The sequence below is a fragment of the Engraulis encrasicolus genome, chromosome 14 (genome assembly GCF_034702125.1).
Source record: "Engraulis encrasicolus isolate BLACKSEA-1 chromosome 14, IST_EnEncr_1.0, whole genome shotgun sequence".
Classification (NCBI taxonomy): Eukaryota; Metazoa; Chordata; class Actinopteri; order Clupeiformes; family Engraulidae; genus Engraulis; species Engraulis encrasicolus.
The window spans coordinates 3,621,892-3,643,586 of record NC_085870.1 but is presented as its reverse complement, the minus strand read 5'-3'; the positions used below and the strand labels follow the sequence as shown (position 1 = coordinate 3,643,586).

At 46.8% G+C, this 21,695-nt stretch overlaps 1 protein-coding gene across 1 annotated transcript in view; it reads right to left on the bottom strand.

The window, feature by feature from the left end:
* Positions 1-4,424: 4,424 nt before the first annotated feature.
* The window catches only part of angpt4 (angiopoietin 4), a 62,541-nt gene continuing 45,270 nt past the window's right edge, over positions 4,425-21,695 (bottom strand). The window contains exons 5-10 of the mRNA XM_063216296.1: positions 19,739-19,974; positions 16,698-16,810; positions 15,368-15,469; positions 11,326-11,492; positions 8,634-8,764; positions 4,425-5,037 (exon numbers count right to left, since the gene is read on the bottom strand). Coding sequence (XP_063072366.1) covers positions 4,877-5,037; positions 8,634-8,764; positions 11,326-11,492; positions 15,368-15,469; positions 16,698-16,810; positions 19,739-19,974 — 910 coding nt within the window. The 3' untranslated portion in view covers positions 4,425-4,876. The remainder of the gene's footprint in view (positions 5,038-8,633; positions 8,765-11,325; positions 11,493-15,367; positions 15,470-16,697; positions 16,811-19,738; positions 19,975-21,695) is intronic.

Here is a 21,695-nt window from a genome sequence, read left to right as displayed (position 1 = left end):
CAATAGTGGAAAATTGAAGAATTGTGACAAGATGCAATATTGAAAAAAATATATTATGTTGAGTACAGTTAGTAGACATGCTATCCTGAATTCCTAACTAATTATGACACTGTCTGCGTAATTTTTTCCACGGAATTTGCCTTCTGGGGGGCCCACAGCAACCTGTAGCCTAGGGGCCCCAGGGCATCTTAATCCGGCCCTGCATGGCTGAGGTCGAGGCAGCCTCAAGCCTCGAGCCAGAGGATGCTCCACACTTGTCCAGATGGCAGGCCTGACGGATGTCAAGGGCCTGATGTGCTGATGGAGATTAAGATCTGTAACTGTGTAATGGGAGAGGCCAGGGTAATAAACTACAGCAGTGATTTTCAACCTGTGGGCCGGGGCCCACTGGTGGGCCCTGAGGGTATTCCAAGTGGGCCTTCAAATCATTTTCTAAAAATGAAAATAATATTTGTGAGTGTATTGCTGTTGTACTATATTTCAGCGTTATTGTGTATTGGGTCAGAGGTGGGCCCCAAACATTTCTGAAAATTTCAAGTGGGCCCCAAGCTCAAAAAGGTTGGGAACCCCTGCCTGACCTACACATTCACACATTCGGTTAAAGATGACTTCTTTTGCAGTCAGTAGAGAGAGACAGAGCCAGTAGTCCTATAAAAGTAGATAGACGTTTTATAAAAAAAATACTGAAACACAATACAACACAATAAACATTTGAACAGAGTTAGGAATGTTGTGTTCGTGGACCAGAACTTCGCAGATTTGAGCGTTTTAGGTTTTTTTTCAACCCCTCAACAACACAACTGTTTTTCTTGGCCTTCAGATAAGAATGTGTTGGACGTTGAGTGAGGAGTGGGTTTGTTATTGAGTCACAGACTGATATGCTTACAAGGCCTTCAAATAAATCATAACTAGATGTTGTTCGTAAGTATACAAACTCCTCTTGCCAAAATGGTTCTTTTTTTTTTAAAGGAAAGTGACCTTTAATTCTGTTGAACTGGTAGCCGTAAGAGGAAGGTTATCATGGAAATACATGAAAGTGTGTTGGCTAACAAGAAACCTACTTACTCATCCACATCACTCCAAATTATAACAAAAAATATACTGTCTATATCGGACACCTTGATGAATCACAGAGTATCTACAAAGTAGTGTTTTTAATTACAGTAAATCCCTTTTTTATATCTCTCATATAGAACGTAAATGAACACTCAAACTTTAGGCACAAATGCAGTGTGACGCAAGGCGAATAGGTGTGAATAACAACAGTGACATACTCAAACTATAGATCTATATCTGTAATGAGACTACATAAGCTAGCTACTATCTCACTTCCATTTACATTATTGTTTGTGTGAAAAATACATTTTTGTTCCAAGTCTTAAAGTGCATATTCCCAGGTATGTACAATAGGGCTGAGAAGAGCAAATGTCACATTTCATCATTAGTAGAACGATCAAACTCCATACCAGTGAAGTCAATGATTTTTCTTTTTTTTTTAAAAAACAATCACCCTTTTTTCCAATCACCCTCCTTCGAACCGCTATGTCACATTTCACTCAGTTCAGCACATAGGCTAGGCATGCTCACCATTGTGTCCTGCAATCCAGTTTGACTTGAAGTACAAAAATCAGGTCTGTCATTCAAAAAATAAGTAATGAAGACCATGAGTACACATTCTAAAAAGAGTTCTTAAAAAAAAGAATAAAAAATTAACATCTCAAGTACGTTTATATTGGATTCCAGGAAGTCAACTTGAATGTCCTCTTTGAGTTCCACACCCCCCCCACCCCCTCTCTCTCTTTCTCCTCTTCTTTCATCATCTGTCCATCCTGTCCTGTCCTGTCCTGTCCGCTACTCATCTCCAGCGTTCCCTGTGGTCTCACGCTGTGCTCTGCTGCCACTTCTCCTCTACTCCCATTCACTCGCTCACTCAGGGCTGTCATGACAACGAGGGCTCCTGTCCTGACAGCACTGTGCGGCTCTGGCAGAGAGGGAGGGATGGATGGAACGCTGACGGAGGCATGGCATGGAATGGAATAGAACGCTGTCAAGGCTCTTCCACTCCATTGTTGACACAAGAGGGCACATCAGGATGTGGAGGAGGAGGACGAGGAGGAGGAGGAGGAGGAGGAGGAGGAGGAGGAGGAGGAGCAGGAGGGCTCCCAGGGTAGGAGGATGAAGATGGGGTGGAGGGTGGAGGAGCAGAGAGTAAGGGCAGGATCGAGATCAGTGTGGGGTAGCCAAGGGTAGGGGGGGTGAAGTTGGGGGTAGGAGGTTGTCAAGCCGAGCTCAGGGGAGGGCGACGTTTGGGGGTTGGAGGTTGTCAAGCTGAGAGTAGGGGTGGGTGAAGATTTGTGTAGGAGAGGCTGGAGGTGTGGTTGAGGGGGATGGAGCCAAGGGTAGGGCAGGATGGAGATGGGGCTGGGGGTAGGAGTGGAGACTGGATCTTACAAAGGGGTTATGTGGGGTTACCGGCTTTGTTGGTTACGTAAGGATTTCTTTCTGGTAGGCAGGAAGGGGTTGAGTGGTGGGGGACCTGACCTATTTCTTTGAAGAGTTTGACTACTAGGAATGTGTGTCAAGTTAGGTAGGGCAGAGTAGGATTGGGTAAGGAACGGTGGGTGGTGAGCAGGGCCGGATTAACACACAGGCTAGATATGGCTGCAGCGTAGGGGCCCGCACCTACCAGGGGGCCCTGATTGCCCAAAAGTGAAAAATTGCATAATTGTGACAAGATGCAATATTGAAAAAATCATCCCTCGGGTTTAGTACAGTTGTTAGATATGTTATCCTGAATTTGTAGCTTGTAATTATAACACTGTCTACCTACATTTTTTTCCACGAAATTTGCCTGACGGGGGGGGCCCCACAGCAAACTGTAGCCTAGGGGCCCCAGACCATCTTAATCCGGCCCTGGTGGTGAGAGGACGGTTGGTGGTTTTAGGGGTATAGGTGGTTAGGGCTAGACAGGACAGGACAGGGTTATTGGTAGCGACATGGAGTTGGGGTGACAATGGAAATGGGGGTTGGTGGGAAGTGGGGCATGTGGATGAGTAGATTGGGTAACACTTTACTTGACGCCGGTGTCATATGCATGTGTCATTATGGTGTCATAAACGTTTTATGACAGTTGGCCTTAAGTGGCATTCAGTTATCGCAAAGACAACTGCCACTCGGATGGGGTCTGTGGATGGGTTAAGATCAACGGACAGGCCTGTGGATAGGGAAGAATGAAGTCAGGAGGCGGTGGTGTGGGGTATGGAGTATGGATAGGCCGGCCGCACATTGGCTCCGACAGCACTGCGGCGCACTTTGCTTCCGACATAATTCGGACCGCCAAACCCAATTTCACCGGAATATTGCATTGATAGTCAATCGGCAGCGCCGACAAAATAGAACTCGTCTCTAATTGCTATCCGACATCGGCTAATGTCCGCGGACATCGGCGCCAGTGTGCGGCAGTGTGGGGTTCTATTGAAAACAATGGAATCGAACTTTAGCTGAGCAGTGCTCAGCACTTTGTCGAAGCCGGTGTGCGGAAGCCCTTAGAGGTAGAGATGGGGGGGCCGGGGGTTGTTGGAAGTTATCTGGCCTGTGGATGTGGTTAGATCTGTTGAGCCAGGCATGTGGGTATGGGGAGAATAGAATCGGGGGGGGGGGGGGGGGTGATGGAGTGGTGATAGTGGTGTGGCGTCAGATAGGCGTGGGTGGGGGGGTTATCTGGCTTGTGAACGGGGTTAAGTCGACCCCAATGCCAGAGAAACAAACCAGAGGATGAAGCCGTTTGGTCTTGAGTCCAGTGCTCAGCCTCAGACGCCATTCCCCTACTCTGGTTACACCCAAATCAGCTCAGCTCAGAGCAGTCAGACGCTGATTGATTGTTTGAGATACAAAGACGTTGATTTACAAATGTTTGCTTCATGCTCGGCACACTCGAAGGACAATCAGCAAAATAGCAAAACAAAAGAACAAAAAAAAAGTTTTGCTTTTCTGTGGGGTGGGATGGGGTGATATGGTCGGGGTGTGGTGATGATGGGATGGGGTGATGCGGTCGGGGTGTGGTGATGGTGGTGGTTTTAGTGGGGTGAGGCAGGGCACACTCCTTTCTGGGTCCCACTAGTTTGACGCCCTCTCGTGACTTCACATGGTAATTAAATATTTCAAACAAGCGATTTAAGGTTATGGTTAGGTTTAGGGTTAAGGTTAGGGTTAAGGTTAGGGTTAAGGTTAGGTTTAGGGTTAGGTTTAGGGTTAAGGTTAGGGTTAGGGTTAGGTTTAGGGTCGTATGACGTAAGCGGTAAGTACCGAAAGGGCGTCGTTCTAGTGAGTCCCCTCCTTTCTTGCTGTTCTCTTTCATGCCTTCCTATTTCATGTCTTCTCTGTGGGAGAATTCGAATGTACCCCAACCCAACCCCACTCTGTTTTTTTTTCTGATGTCTTGTCTTCTCCATGAAAGTACCTCAACACCATTCTTCTTTCTTGCTGTGTCTTGTTCTGTTTCTGTGACAGAACCCCAAACACCGCACTCTGCTTTCTTGTTTTCCATGTGCCGTTCTCTTTTCTTTGAAAGTACCTCATGCTCACCCTTTTCCATTCTCTTTGAGTGCCATGTATTATCTTTTTGCCTGTTTGAGTACCCCAACCCCACCATTACTTGCTTTCTGTGAAAGTCTCCCAACCCCACCATGTTTTCTGTGTTTGGCATAGTAGCCCAAATGCCACATTGAAGTACCCCAACCCTAACCTTCTTGGTGCCGACCCCTGCTCTGTGAAAGTACCCCAAGCAAGCCAACTGTGATGCTTTCTTTGTTTGCCATGCCTTGCCTTCTTCTCTGTGCGGTGAGTAAGCTAACCCCCATAAGCTTCTTCTTCTCCTCTAGAAGTCGTGCGGTCGGATCATCATGGCGGTGGAGCGCAAGGAGTAGCTGGGCCCTCGGAAGTGGTGCCACTTGATGCCGTTGAGCTTGCGGATGTTGTGGCCCACCGCGTAGTAGATGCCATTGAGGTTGGAGAAGCCACACGCATCAAACCACCAACCTGGGGGAGAGAGGGAGAGATGCAGAGAGAGAGAGAGAGAGAGAGAGGGAGAGAGAGAGACAGAGATGCAGAGAGAGAGAGAGAGAGAGAGGGAGGGAGAGAGAGAGATGCAGAAAGAGAGAGAGATACAGAGGGGGAGAGGGGTCCAGAGAGAGAGAGAGAGAGAGAGAGAGAGAGAGAGATGCAGAGAGAGAGAGAGAGAGAGAGAGAGAGAGAGAGATACAGAGAGAGAGAGAGATGCAGAGAGAGAGATGTAGAGAGAGAGAGGGAGGGAGAGAGATGCAGAGAGATAAAGTGAAAGACAGAGAGAGAGATGCAGAGAGAGAGAGAAAGAAAGAGAGAGAGAGAGGCAGAGAAAGAGAGAGAGATGCAGAGAGAGAGAGAGAGAGAGAGAGAGAGCGAGAGATGCAGAGAGACAGACAGAGAGAAGAGAAAGAGAGAGACAGAGATAGAGAGAGAGACAGAGAGCGAGAAAGAAAAAAAGAGAACGAGATAGAGAAAGAGAGGGGGGCAAAGGTACAGAAAACAGACAGAAAGAAAACATAAGAAAGCAAACATGCAGAGAGTGATGCAAAGAGACACACAGGCAGAGAGAGACACACAGACAGGAAGAAATAGTCAGTGAGCGGCAGAGGGAGAAAAAAAAAAGAGAGAGAGAGAGAGAGAGAGAGAGAGAGAGAGAGAAGAGATGGACAGATAGAGACAGGCAGTGAGAGGTAAAGAGAGAGCAAGAGAAAGAAAGAAAGAAAGAGAGAGGTGTAAATGTTATGTCTGGAGGTGAGGGGAAAAAACCCTCCAGCCACCTCCAGAGTGGCAGGTCCTCTCCAACACCTCAGCCCATCTGCTGCTCGTCCTGTTTTTACACCGCGGAACAAGAACAGGTTCACGCGGGCGGCGCCACACTCCCTCAGAGCTGATCTCTGACCCCTGTGTTATGAAACAGTAGACGCTCCCTGCTGAGGAGACTAGGTAACGGCTTGGTTTCAAAGCAAACTGAAAACCTCTAAAAAGGAAACCAGGGGTGCATTTCTCGACACCCTAGTTGCTAACTACGTAAGCTACTTTGTTGTTTGCAATGCAATTTCCCATTGGCAACTACCCAAGTTGCTAACTGGCTAGCAACTATGCTTTCAAGAAACGCACCCCAGGTTTTCTGTGCTGCAGAGGACACACATGCATACGAGCGAGCGCACATATGTAGTCATACACAGACACACACAGACATGTGCAGCTACACACGCACATACACACAGACCCACACTCACGCAGACACACACACACATGGAAACACACACTTACGCACACACACACTCAAACATGCATGCACGCGCACACAGATACACACCACACACCACATACTACGCACACGCACACACACACACACACACACTAAACAGAGTGTAGATTCATCTCTGATTAATTTGATATCCTCACCTCACTCAATCTGTTAATGTTTAACTTGGACAAGACGTGTCCAGTGGCGCTCCCCCTATAGTTTAAGTGCCCTGATTATGAATTACAACGTAAACAACATGGGGGCTGAGAGGACTGCAGCTGGGGCTGGGGCAATTAAACTCAAACCGCACTCCAAATCAATCAAGATGCACACACACGCTATTAAAAAGCTATTTGTCTTGGAGTTGGAGGGCCATGTGTGAGATCTGCCCTGCCTGCCTGTCTGTCGCGGCCGCCCATAGCAGGATAAATAGCTGTGATTGAGAGGGGCGGAGGCCGGAGGGAGGGGAGAGACCATCAAACCTGTAAAGACCCAAATGTGTTGTGTTTTACATAATAGGACAATGTTGGAATGACTTGGCTTGTAAAGAGTGACGCAGATGATAGGGGAGATGTGGACAGGCCCGTCATCAACCAGGCAAGCAAACTAGGCAATGGCATTGGGGCCCCCAAACTAGGGAATTGCCTTGGCTCCCCAAACTAGGCTATCTGTAGTCTTGTATGTTTAATGTCTTGTTTGTTACATGCTCTGTGTGGACCCCAGGAAGAGTAGCTGATGGGTTACATCAGCTATTGGGGATCCTAATAAAATACCAAATACCAAAATATCCCCCAAGTACCTCTTGTCCTATAGGACCCCCAAATACCTTGCAATGAGCCTGTAGATGTGGGTGCTGCTTGTTTCTCGCTGCTCTCGGTCTTTGGGTTTACTGTAAAGCAGTGGTTCCCAACCTATGGGTTGGGACCCAAATTATGGGTCGCCAAAGATCCACAGAGGGTCGCGGAGCCCTCTTGATTTTAAAGGGTTTAATTTTAAATATATGAAGAGTTCAGATGCAAAACCCCCTAAGTGCCGTTTCAGAAAATAATCTTAATTCATTTTTATTTAATACAAAGCTATCAAAATCGCATATTTTTAAATGCTATTCATGTAATATAACTATTTATATATATTATCAAGTACATGAATGTAAACCAAACCAACAATGGGGTTCTCTAAAAATATAGAAGTGCAGGTCTTCAGAAATGGAGTTAGGGGGTTTTGCATCTGAACTCTTCATATATAGCCCATGTTGAATAAATGACAAAGCATTTAACTAATATATGCATAGAAGCAACACATGAAACATTTGCTACAACAAAATTTTTTTCTATATTTGACCAAAGACAAATTGAGGAATAAAATAACTAAAAGGAGTTTTCGCAGGCAACAGAGGGCATCTTGTGACTCCCTCTCGTGTGGGCGCTCGCGTGGTTGGGTCACCAAAGCTTAGAATAGATGATGAAAAGGGAAATAGTGGTTCTATCACTTGAAACCCTGATGAAAAGCACTTCTGCTTTACCTTTACCCGCGATGGTCTGTGGCTGCATTTGATTGGAAAACAAGACAGCAGCCTGCATGCGACGCTTCGGGAATGATGACCGGCTGACAGTGATTACATGCTCATAACATTATTAAAAAATATTGAAGTATTTACACGTTACTTGTCATGTGACATGATGTTAAGATAATGATAATTCTTGTAATTATGATTAATATGATTTATTATCTGAGATATGATGTGACATGACAGGGTGTGAAGGATTTGGCATTTACAGCAGTCAGATGGTTGCCTGGTTAACACCAGACCTAATCACAAGTGAGGTTAGGTATGGGGAGTTGCCTATTGTAAATTCCGTAGGGGCCAGAATACTTGGGTATTATGACACACTGCCCTGCTCTCTGACTGGACAGAGAAACTGTAAAGGTCGGAATGCTTGGCCATTATGACACAGGGACCATGAACTTGGCCGTTATGAGTCATCCTCGCCAGACTGTCTTTCAGATCGAAACGATTGTGTAGAACTAAAGGCAGTATGGGAGTTCCCAGGCTAGTCAGATGGTATATGAACTGTTGATTGATGTGAAGTGACACAATATCACACACATGCATATTCATAATACTGTGTGTTAGTCCCTACATCTCCACCCATGGCTGAAGTCCCCTTGAGCAAGGCACCTTAACCCCACATTGCTCCAGGGACTGTAACCAATACCCTGAAAAATAATAACTGTAAGTCGCTTTGAATAAAATGAAAGCACCAGCTAAGTGTAATGTAATGTAATGTAATAAAAGAGTTGAAGGAAACCCCATACGCACCTCCAGTGAGCATGAGTGCACACTTGCACTGGCAGTTGTCATTGTCTCTGTCTCGGGTGCTGAAGGAGATGCCATGTGACACCAAGCTGTTCTGCTGACCTGACGCCCCACTGTAGCCTCTCAGGAACAGCCTATACGTAGAGAAGAGAAGAGAAGAGAAGAGAAGAGAAGAGAAGAGAGGAGAGGAGAGGAGAGGAGAGGAGAGGAGGGGGGAAGAGAAGAGAAGAGAAGAGAAGAGAAGAGAAGAGAAGAGAAGAGAAGAGAAGAGAAGAGAAGAGAAGAGAAAAGGAGTGGAGTGGAGAGGAGAGGAGAGGAGATAAGAGAAGAGAAGAGGAGAGGAGAGGAGAGGAGAGAAGCTAGAGAAGAGACAAGAAGAGAACAGAACCAAGAGAAGAGAAGAGAAGAGAAGAGAAGAGAAGAGAAGAGAAGAGAAGAGAAGAGAAGAGAAGAGAAGAGAAGAGGAGAGGAGAGGAGAGGAGAGAAGAGAAAAGAAGAGAAGAGAAGAGAAGAGAAAAGGAGAGGAGAGGAGAGGAGAGGAGAGGAGAGAAGCAAGAGAAGAGACGAGAACCAAGAGAAGAGAATAGAAGAGAACAGAACCAGGAGAAGAGAAGAAAAGAGAAAAGAAGAATGTTTAATTGTTCCTGTACACGTATACATTTAAAAAATACAAAGCCCACATACAATGAGAGTGAAGCATCTCGTAACAGTTCTACATGTAGGTTATGTGATGTACCGCACTGTATTTACAACACAGAACACGTGCAGAAATGGAAGCAACTAAAACATTGCTCAATATTAAACAGTGCCTGTCAACATGTTCCGCAGTGCTAATAAAATATAGAGTTAAGGGTGCAGTGCTATATCCTCTCGGGTATAGCGTGAGGGAACCAGAGGATAGAATAGAGAAAAAAAAGAAACATGAGTTAAGGGGGCACTGCTATATCCTCTCGGGCATAGCGTGAGGGAACCAGAGGATAGAATAGAATGGAGAAAAAAAAGAAACATGAACCATCTCATCAGTGTAACACGCAGGTGGTCTATTTACTACAACCACAGACCAGCAGAACGCGGGCGGGCACGAGAGCAACCAAAACAATTCTTGGTACTAAACAGTGACACTCTCCAATGAGTTTCGCAGAATGAATGCAGACAGCAAACAGCAAAATACAGATGTCAATTTCAGTTCAGAAGTTCATTTGAGTACGAACATTTTTGCTTTTTTAAGATAACAAACAAAATGCACGGCATGTACAAATTCAAGGCGTGCCACCACAAACATAGCTAAGGGCGCCCCCAAAGACTTGAGCAGTAAGCAACTGGAGTTCCTCTTTGAGTCTCGCTCCTCTTCCCAAAAAGCTTCATGACAGTTCTCGGTTTCTTCACCAGAAACGATGAAGCTTCTAGGAAAGGAGAGCTAAACGTCTTCAAAATCAAAGATGAAATCCAGTTGTTTTAAGCTGAACTCTTTGCATAACACAACCTGCATGAATGAGAATTAATCACAGACCTAAAGGTGATAATACACTGTAGCCTTTTGAGCTGTCTGTCTGGACCAAAATAAGATATATTGGTAACACTTTATTTTAGGGATACATCTATTAGCACTAATACGGTAACACTTTATTTTAGGGATACATCTATTAGCACTAATACATACAATGTGCCTGCATAAGTAACTTGTAAGGCATGTACAAAGCCAAATCAAACATTTGTTAGGCATGTATTCGCAAATGTCTTGTTCATGCACAATAAGGGATTTATTACCAATTTAACCTTAGTAAGGACCTAGCAGGCCTTAGCATTTGCTTAGTACATGCCTTACAAGGTACTTATGCAGGCTTTAACATCGTATGTATTAGTGCTAATAGATGTATCCCTAAAATAAAGTGTTACCAATATATTACTATAAGACTGTTTACCACTTTTATCAAGAGAACTAGGATTAACAACAGGCAACTTCTGATAGAACTACATATTAGGAGTCAATCATGTTCAGCAACCTTTTTTCAGATTTTTTTCCCCAAATTTTTAATGGCAATTCAACACTTGAATTGGGCCTGCTACTAGCCTGTAACCTGGAACAGTGTTTCTCAACATTTTTTAAGGCGAAACCAACAGGCCGTAACATGGCATCTTATTCGATACCACACAAGCTTAGAAATGTAACACATTTGGAGACGTCACACAACCTACATTCGAAGTTGCAGGCAGCTGACTGGGGCGACCTATATTTACTTTATTGTGCGTAAATGGCAGATGAAAGATTCCACTGACTAGCAACTTATCAATTTAGACAAATATGCATTATATTACATGATTTATTTATCAGCCACGTTTCCCCGGCACCTCTGAGGGGGGCCCGCGGCACCCCAGGGTGCCCGGGCACCCCTGTTGAGAAACACTGACCTGAACATACGTATGTCCTTTCTACAAGGATATTGCTTAACCCCTTAAGACGCAGCTTTATACATTTGTTGTACCAAGTCGTGGTGCATTACTAAAGGGCCTGTGTTGTGTCATAGTATTGTAGTGCTATGGTAGTTGCATTTCAATTACTATTACAGCGTGCCACTGGAGGTACGGCGCGCATTAAGGGGCTACCTTGCACACCATCCATTTTAAAAACATGAAATTAATACATAAAATAGACTGTTAACTGTGTGAGTGAGTGAGTGAGTGAGCAGTGCAGCACCTGTAATGCTGCTTCTCGCCGGACAGCTGGAAGCGCTCGTAGAGCGCGTGGTGCGAGTAGCCCTCCCAGTCCTGCAGCTCCACTCGCAGGGAGAACTGTGATTGGCTGGTCATCTGGTGCACGGCCTCGTTGCCCAGCCAGTGTTCCAGGGACGGGTCACCAAAACCCTGAGAACAGAGAGAGGCCCGTATCCAAGGAGACCACCATCACTACGTGCCAACCCTTTTAGCTCTCACCAGTGTGTATGACATTTTGGATGACACACACGACTCCTCTCCTTTTTTGTTAGTTTTTCGTTCTTGTTTGTTTGTTTTGGATTTCGAGTATTTATTTTCACAAATATAGTTAGCAGGCCCTTGTTTGTTACACTTCCATTTCGCTTTCACGAAACACAAAGAGTTTATTTTGTGTGGAGCGTTGAGAGATGAGGAGAGAGAGAGAGAGAGAGAGAGAGAGAGAGAGAGAGAGAGAGAGAGAGAGCTGGATCTCAAAATGTTCCTTGAAAGTTTTTTTTCCCTTAAAGCGTCTATTGGGGATGCAGCCAAGCTGTCGGCCACAGTTGCCGTTTCCATATTTCATTCTGCACATCGTGATTTGTATGCGTATGTCATCAAGGTCTGGGCGCTCTCTTCATCAAAACCTCCACAAGATGACAGGGGGGAATTCTGGTCATTCTTTTCCCCGTCTTTGACTTTTCAGCTTTCCTTTCTCTACATTGCATTTCAAACATTTGGCTGAGTAAACTATTGTGTAATCTTATGTATAAGTATTAATGTTATGGGTGCTAAATCAAATTGAGTCATGCTTCAACAGGTTTGCGCTGTGGGTTCCAAGACTGCTTGATGAGGGGTCTAGGGGGGGAGATTAATGTTTTATATTATACGGTACTCTTCCCAAGCCTGCCTGCGCTGCCTGTCTGCTCGCCCCCTCTATCAAGATGATAAGGAACACATTTTCTGACCTTTTATGAGGGGTGGAATAGGGGGTATTACCCTTTACCCTTCCCATTCCATTGCCTCTCAAATGTTTAGCTGGCTAACCTGTTGTAGCTATATCAGTAATGCTATGGGCGCTAACTCAAGTTCAGTAGTTGTGGACACTAAATCAAGTTCAGTAGTTGTGGACGCTAAATCAAGTTCAGTAGTAACTGTGGACACTAACTCAAGTTCAGTAGTAATTGGGCGACTTGTTTTCTGGAAGTCTGCGCTGCTTTTCCTCTCTTCACCTTTTCAGTTTCTTTGCATCTTGCAAATGTTTGGCTGGATGAACCTGTTGTCGTTGCAATCAATAGTATTACGAACACCACGTCAAATTGAGCCATGCTTGTTACAGTACCTGGACCCACCCAGAGGGGTGTAGGTAGGTTGCAATCTCTCTTTTTTTTGTTATCATTTTTTTAGGGCTTTTGTGCCTTTATTATTTGATAGGACAGTGGAGAACAGACAGGAAACGGCAGGGAGAGAGAGACGGGGAGGGATTGGCAAATCACCCCGTGCCAGAATCGAACCAGAGAGAGTAGAGAGAGAGAGGTTCCATTGGCCCATTGTTTCCGGGTTCTATTATTGGGGGGGAAATCCCCCTTTAGGCAGACCTAGGCAGACCTGAGGACTGTTCTATTCAATGCTAGGAGCATTATGACACGTTTAGGCAGACTGGAACCTGGTCATGTTAGGTGCCCATAGAAACCTATTATGTTGGCATATCTCTATACTTAAAGAATCTCTGATCGAACCCTGGTTGCCGGTGAAGCAGGCCAGTGCCCTGCCGTTTGAGCTAGCGGTTGGGCGATATGGCAAAAATGTTGTATCACGATTTTTTAACATGAAATCTCGATTTCGATTTTTTTATCACGATCTTCCATCCAAAAAATAAAAACAACAAAAAACAACTTTCATATACTTGCAATTTGTAATTTGCAGTCAATAAAATGTTAACACACTGATGATACTCTCATAAAGTGTACAATTGGAATACAATAATGTAAATAATAAAGTGAAGACAACAACACAAGTGAGAAAGCGTCACTCTGATGCTGATAATAAACATCCTCACTGCAAGACGATCTATACGATTTCTCCACTTTGGCAGATTCGAGACGATCTTTTACTCAATATCACGATTCACGATTTAATATCGTCATATCGCCCACCCCTAGTTTGAGCCACTGTAAGGCCAGGCTGCCATCTCTGATCGCTCTTGTTGTCACAGAGATTCAGCAGGTTGTTCTCAATGTGAGCACTGAGGGTGCTTGATGAGGAGTCTGGGTGAAATAATAATTACCATTTTATACTTTTCTCAGCCTCTCTAAAAGTTTGTGCTGCCTTCTCTCTCTCTCTCTCCCTCTCTCTCTCTCTCTCTCTCTCTCTCTCTCTCTCTCTCTCTCTCTCTCTCTCTCTCTCTCTCTCTCTCTCTCTCTCTCCATCTAAACCTCTGCAACATGACAGGGAACCTTTCTGACCATTGCCCCCCACCCCCCTTGCCTTTTTACTCTCTCCTTTCTCCACAGTGCATCTGAAGTGCTTGGCTGAACCCGTTGTGGCTACAAGTATATCAGTCCTTATCCTAAATCAAGTGCGGTAATTCTTGGACAGTCAGGTTGTTCTGCCTCTACATGAGAAGCCTACCGAGGGTGTTTGATGTGATGAGGGGTCTACGGGGAGTGATTACCATTTGATACACTACTCTTCCCAGACTCTCTGGAAGTCTGTGCTGCTGCCTGCTCGTCGAGATGAAAGGGAACATTTCTTTCCCCTCTATGCCTTTTCCGGTTTCTTAACATTGCATCTCAAGTGTTTGGCTGGGTAAGCTGCTGTTGTGGCTATCATCAGTATTGTTATGGACGCTAAATCAAGTTGAGTCATGCTTCAACAGGTCGATCGCAACACTGTGTGAGCTTTGGCTTTTCAGTTCGTTGACATATTGCATCTCAAATGTTTGGCTGGATAACCTGTTGTGACTATCATGTAACGTTATGGGCTATTTGTACGTAATGTTATGGGCATTAAATCAAGCTGAGCCTGATGCTTCAACAGGGTTGTTCTAACTGTGAGCATAGGTGTTTGATGAGGACCCGGGACAAAATCATCTGAAAGGCCCCGTAAACCAATACATACAATGTAATGAGAATCCAATTCTAGGCCCCCTCTCTCCCTGGGCCCAGGACAACAAACCCCTTTGCCCCCCTGTCGATTTCTCCCCCTTTGCCCCCCCCCCTGTCGAGTCTACAGGGAGCCATTAACGTTTTGTACAGTACTCTTCCCACCCTCTCAGGGATGCCTGATCGCTTGCCCTTGTCATTCAAAACTTCCAGAAGACAACATGGGGGAAAAAACCTGACCATTCTTTGCCCTTTTCCCTTTTCAGCTTCTCTACATTACATGTCAAATGTTTGACTGAGTAGCGTGTTGTTGCCATCGGTAATGCTATGGACGCTAAATCAAGTTGAGCCATGCCTCAGCGGGGTTGTTTTCACTGTGGTGCGCACCAAGGGGTTTTGATGAGGTGTCTAGAGGGAGTGATTTTCAATCTATGGGCCGGGGCCCACTGGTGGGCCCTGAAGGTATTCCAAGTGGGCCTTGAAATCATTTTCTACAAATTATAATCATATTTTGGTGTGTGTTGCTGCTGATTTATGTGAGTTTTATTCGTAATCGGGTCAGAGGTGGGTCCCGAACATTTGTGACAATTTCGAGTGGGCCCCAAGTTGGAAAAGGTTGGGAACCCCTGGTCTAGAGGGAATGATTACCATTTTATACTTTTCGGCAGCTTCTCTGGAAGTCTGTGTTGCCTGCTTGCTCGCTATGTTATTATCAGAACTTCCACAAGAGGAAATGGAACATTTCTGACGATTCTTTGTAACAATTTTTAAGCCTTTTCAGATTCTTTACATTTTATCTCAAATGTTCATCTGGATAGCCTATTGCCGTGGCTATCAGTGATGTCATGAATGCAAAGGTTCACAGGTTGTTGGCCCTGCGATTCAACTGGATTGTTCTCACGTTACGCAAGGGTGCTTGATGAGTTGTCGTGGGGGGTTGATTACCGTTTTATACTCTTCCCATCCTCGCTGGAAGTCTGTGCTGCCGTCGACTCTCCGCTGGATCAAGGTCCACCCTCCCCCGGCCGACTGCATGTCACAGTACACCTGCGCAAGAAAACAGGAGCGTTGATTAAACAGAAGCGTTGATTAAACAGAAGCGTTGATTGTTACATCATTTGACTGCTTCTGGCTTGAGCCTTTGCACAGTATTACTGTACTTTTGAAAGAGCTCGAACTTACTTTATTATTTATTAATATTTCACAATGCTACTATCACTATGTCAGAATTGTCACACTAGGACTTCTCTGTATGTCTTCTGTTTGTCCAGTCTTGCACTTTAAATCTCTGTATGTGTACGGGTACTCTAGGTGTAATGTATGTGTACTGTATGTCTATGCTGTCTATGTCTACACCTAAAGTATGTCTATGTCTGCAGGGGAAAGTAAGAAACATAATTTCAATTCTTTGAATGACCAGTCCATGTAAAGATATTGTCAATAAAGCCCACTCAACTCGACTCTCAAGATGCACAAACGTGCATCTGTAAGAAAATAGGTCCCAGCACACACTAAAAGGGGAGCAAAATGCTGTTGAGTTCATATAAACTTCACTATCACCATCACATACACTAAACCACTGACTGTGCACAGCAATACAGAGAGTCTGACCCATAAATCTATTCAGTGCTATTGAAAAAAGAACCCCAGATGGTCGGTAAATCAATGCAAAAATCATTCTATTTGGCTGTGATTGAGCAGAACTCCTTCAAAGAGGAAATCTCTTTTTTCATTGACCAAAGGCTGTGGAGGGCATGTAGAAACAAATAGTTGCAAATTCACTCTTTCATTCTATGATTATAAAATATATTTGTGAAACAAATTATGGAACAGCATTTAACATTACTGTACTTGCATTAGACCTTAGGGGTAGGGTAAGGTAGGCTATGTACAGTGTACACAAAATTTTACACGTTAACACGTGTAGATGAATTTAACCCTTGTAAGGTGTTCGGGTCATTTTGGCCGGTTTTCAGTTTTTAGCTTGAGAAAACTGGTCAAATCAGTTATTATTCTTTCACACTGAGATTCACTGGCTTTTGCTCATTTTCAGTGAGGAACATGAATCTGAAAAAATAGCTCTCAAAATATACAATCAGAAATTCACAAGCATAATGAAGGGAACATGAGAGTGAATGTGAGGTATGATTTTTTTTTCCCTTTTAAAATTGACCCGAACACCTTCTATGTAACAAAAACATGTTACAACACCTTGCAAGGGTTAAAAAAAAAACACACACACACTACACACAATAAAGTATTCCCCAAGCTTTACCTTGGTTGGCGTGGTCATGTTGCCGATGTATATGTAGTAGAGGCCGCTGGAGTTATGGCCGGCTTTGAAGGCCTGGGAACAGTCTTTAAACTTCTGCTCTCTTGGACCAGGCCCTGCTCACAAACACAAAGCACAAACAATTCAAATGCTTTGGTGATGTTCTCAATCAACTCCAGGAAGATGAAAAAAAGTCTACACTCCTGAAATGGTTTATTTCATGGCACATTCTATTTTTTTGCCTAAAAATAAACAAATAAGGATTTGAAACTCAGGGGTTTGGAATGTGGAGTACGTTTTTGCCCTGCACCTTGGCATGGGATGTGTCAAACCTTCCAGCCATAACTCAATCTATTTCAGAAATGGCATTACCTTACAAGGAGTTGGATATGTGCAGTATAATGTGCCGACTATCCATTTCATAAATACAGCAAAATAAATGTGATTGACGCAAATACAAGCTACAATATATGATACATAATGAGTAAATTGCGCTAATATTTTTTTTGCAAATGGATCTTATTTAAACATGCACCCCAAAACTGGCATAGGGTACGAAAAAACTATGAGGTGTTCATGAACATGAGCACATTTTACCTTTCCCTATGGCCATTCCAACTCTCCGAATTTACACTGTTTAATTTCAGAGCCCTTTCTGCAAAGTATAATAGCTGTCCAGAGCAACCAAATGTGCCGTTTCAGTCATCTAGCAGCCATTGCAAGAGAGAGAGAACCATCTGAGAGCCAGTCAGTTACTGTGATTTACAGCCAGCCAGCCACGTCAGAAAATGTCAAGTCTGCCTGCCTGCCTGTCTCTGAGCGGGATTTGCTTTGGTCGAGGATTAGACATTCTTATCTGCCCCTGTGCTTCTGGCACCTGTGTGTGAAGCCGATCCAAGACTCCGATAGTAGTGCCAAAGAAAATCACTGACAACTGTAGCCCCAGCTCAGCACAGTACAGTACAGTACAGTACAGTGCAGCGCTGCGTACAGCATAGTTTCATTCCACTTCCTCTGTTATGTGGAGATCTTGGGTAATTACTGCACAAGGGCCAAAGGACACTCTTTTATCTTTCATGCCAGTGGATTTCCATAAGTAGCTGAAATAATAGAAGAGAATGCATTAAAGGGGCACTGTGCAGGAAATGGTCAAAAAAGGTACTGCAACTATGCTGCTCATTGAAACTGGGCTGCCTATTGCCAAATTGTATCTTTACATGAAAGTTCACTTAGTAATAAACAAATATTTTAGAATTTGATGGTGGTGGTAAGTATTCATGAAAAAGGTAACATTAGTGAATGGGCAGCATGAATTCTGGGAATAAACAACTAAAAATCTCACACAGTGTCCCAGTTTCAATGAGCAGCATAGTTGCAGTACCCCACAATGACACCAGGCCCATGGGTGCTCACCTGTGCCCCCGGACGCCACCAGCTCCCTGAGTGCTCACCTGTGCCCCCGGACGACACCAGGCCCATGAGTGCTCACCTGTGCCCCCCCCCCCCCATGAGTGCTCACCTGTGCCCCCCGAGTGCTCACCTGTGCCCCTGGACGCCACCAGCCCCCTGAGTGCTCACCTGTGGCCCCCCCCCCCATGAGTGCTCACTTGTGCCCCCGGACGCCACCAGGCCCATGAATGCTCACCTGTGCCCCCCCCCCCCCCCGAGTGCTCACCTGTGCCCCCAGACGCCACCTGCCGCCCGAGTGCTCACCTGCCCCCCGAGTGCTCACCTGTGCCCCCGGACGCCACCAGCCCCATGAGTGCTCACCTGTGCCCCCAGCCCCCCCATGAGTGCTCACCTGTGTCCCCGGACGCCACCTGCCCCCCGAGTGCTCACCTGTGCCCCCGGACGCCACCAGGCCCATGAGTGCTCACCTGTGCCCCCGATGACACCAAGCCCATGATGACACCAGCCCCCTGAGTGCTCACCTGTGCCCCCGGACGCCACCAGCCCCATGAGTGCTCACCTGTGTCCCCCCATGAGTGCTCACCTGTGCCCCCCCCATGAGTGCTCACCTGTGCCCCCCGAGTGCTCACCTGTGCCCCCGGACGCCACCAGCCCCCCCAAGTGCTCACCTGTGCCCCATGAGTGCTCACCTGTGCCCCCCGAGTGCTCACCTGTGCCCCCGGACGCCACCAGCCCCATGAGTGCTCACCTGTGCCCCCCCCCCCCCCCCCCGAGTGCTCACCTGTGCCCCCGGACGCCACCAGCCCCATGAGTGCTCACCTGTGCCCCCCGAGTGCTCACCTGTGCCCCCGGACGCCACCAGCCCCCCGAGTGCTCACCTGTGCCCCCGGACGCCACCAGCCCCCCGAGTGCTCACCTGTGCCCCCGGACGCCACCAGGCCCATGAGTGCTCACCTGTGCCCCCCCATGAGTGCTCACCTGTGCCCCCGATGACACCAGCCCCCCGAGTGCTCACCTGTGCCCCCGGACGCCACCAGCCCCCTGAGTGCTCACCTGTGCCCCCGGACGCCACCAGGCCCATGAGTGCTCACCTGTGCCCCCTGAGTGCTCACCTGTGCCCCCGGACGCCACCAGCCCCATGAGTGCTCACCTGTGCCCCCGGACGCCACCAGCCCCATGAGTGCTCACCTGTGCCCCCCCATGAGTGCTCACCTGTGCCCCCGCCGCCACCAGCCCCCCGAGTGCTCACCTGTGCCCCCGGACGCCACCAGCCCCATGAGTGCTCACCTGTGCCCCCCCATGAGTGCTCACCTGTGCCCCCCGAGTGCTCACCTGTGCCCCCGGACGCCACCAGCCCCATGAGTGCTCACCTGTGCCCCCCGAGTGCTCACCTGTGCCCCATGACTGCTCACCTGTGCCCCCCGAGTGCTCACCTGTGCCCCCGGACGCCACCAGCCCCATGAGTGCTCACCTGTGCCCCCGGACGCCACCAGCCCCATGAGTGCTCACCTGTGCCCCCTGAGTGCTCACCTGTGCCCCCGGACGCCACCAGGCCCATGAGTGCTCACCTGTGCCCCCCTAGTGCTCACCTGTGCCCCCCCATGAGTGCTCACCTGTGCCCCCTGAGTGCTCACCTGTGCCCCCGGACGCCACCAGCCCCATGAGTGCGTGTACTGAGGTCATGAGCTGCTGCTGCTGCCGCTGCAGGGCGGAGTTGTTGGAGCTGGCGGCCCTCAGCTGCCTCTCCAGGGCCTCGATGGCCTCCATCTGCCGCCGCACCACCTCCTGCAGACGCACCTTCTCCGACCGCATGCCCTCCAGCTCCGAACGCTGCTGAGACTCCAACAGACGAACCTTGTTCTCCAGGCGACTGCAGACACAGAGAGAGAGAGAGAGACGGAGAGACGGAGGACCAGCGAAGTATGTTAGTTATGGAATATAAATGAGTATAGTCGACTTCATCTACATGCTCCCATTGCACGTCCTCCAGCTCCGAACGCTGCTGAGACTCCACCATGACAGCGACGGAGAGAGGATCAGCGAAGTATGTTAGTTAGGAAATATAAATACATATGAGTATAGTTGACTCCATGTGCACAGTCTGTTGTCGACTTCATCTACAGTACATGCTCCCACTGCATGTGCTCCATGACTGATGCTGAGATGCGCTCCAGACGGCTGCAGACAGAGAGAGAGACGGAGGGCCAGCCATGTCAGTGAACAGATGTACATATTATGACAACAGCCTCGACTGCTCTAAAGAGTCTTCATGCCCCGACCGCATGTCCTCCAGCTTCGACTGCCGCTGAGACTCCAGTGTGCGCACTCTGTGCTCCAGACGGCTGTCAGTGATTATAAAATACATGTCTACTGCTTAAAGGTTACATGCAAACAGGTGAGGTGCTGTCCTGTTGAACATACAGGCAGAAAACAAACTTGAAATTCACAAGTTCATCTTTTGGGAAGCATATCAACGTATGAACATTAGACATGAGCTTGCTTGTACTTTGTAAATTCCTCTAGTCAACAAAGAATTTTACTTGCGCAATGGCTTTAGCAGCAAACTGGAATCTGATCTGCGTGCCAATAGCTGAGGAATACGTATAAAGTCTGCAATTAAAAAATGACCATGAGCTTGGGACACTACATGAGGTAACGCCAGTCTGTTGCAAGAGAGAGAGATTTATACAAATGCTGACAAACATCGCAGTAACTGTCTAAATGAAGTAAAAAGAAATACATCACGGCGTCACATGATGTTTGTGTTCCTTCCCAGGCTTTCAATAAAATATCTACTCAACCAGAGAGACTGCTTGTCAGAGCAGAGCCTACATACTATGCTTATCACTCCCCCCCCGCCCCCCAACCCCTTAATTGTAAACTCAGCAAAATGCCCTTTGTAGTTCAGAGTAATACGGGAGTTAAAGTTCAGGCTGAGTGAGTAGGGCAGGCACCAGGCAGCATTTTTATGGGAGCATGGGAATGGTATGGACCAGGGAAGCCAGTAGGGGGGTCGGGCAAAGGGGTCTGTTGCCCCAGGCACAGGGAGAGAGGGGTCCCAAAATGGGTTTTCATTGCAATTCATGTATTGGATAGGGGTAACGGTGTAGTCTACTTTTTTTTAAGTGGGTATACAGTAAATTCGAGCATTTTTGGAAGTGGGTATACTGTATATATTTGTGCTATTCTAAATAATGGATCAATCAATTTTAAGTGGGTATACTGAAGCCCCTAAAATTTAGAAGTGGGTATACTCCGTATACCTGCGTTCAACGTAGACTACACCACTGGATGGGGGGCCCTTTCAGATGACTTTGTCCATGGGCCCAGCAAAAACTGTCAGCGGTCCTGGTCTGTAGCCTGCTCAAGTCTTTCAGTGCTGAGCCCTGGATCTGGGTTTCTGCTGTTGATTGCATTGCGTAGCGTAGCTTATAAGTGCAAGTGCACTTGAGATGGTGATGAGGGAGTGAGAGTGCTTGAGTGCCCCACGGGGGTTGCCTTTTTCAGAGGTGATGCCTTATTACGTGTGTCTGTAGGGGCCTCAGCGAAGCCTGCTGGAGTAACCAAAACAAAGAACGCGAACGTTCATCG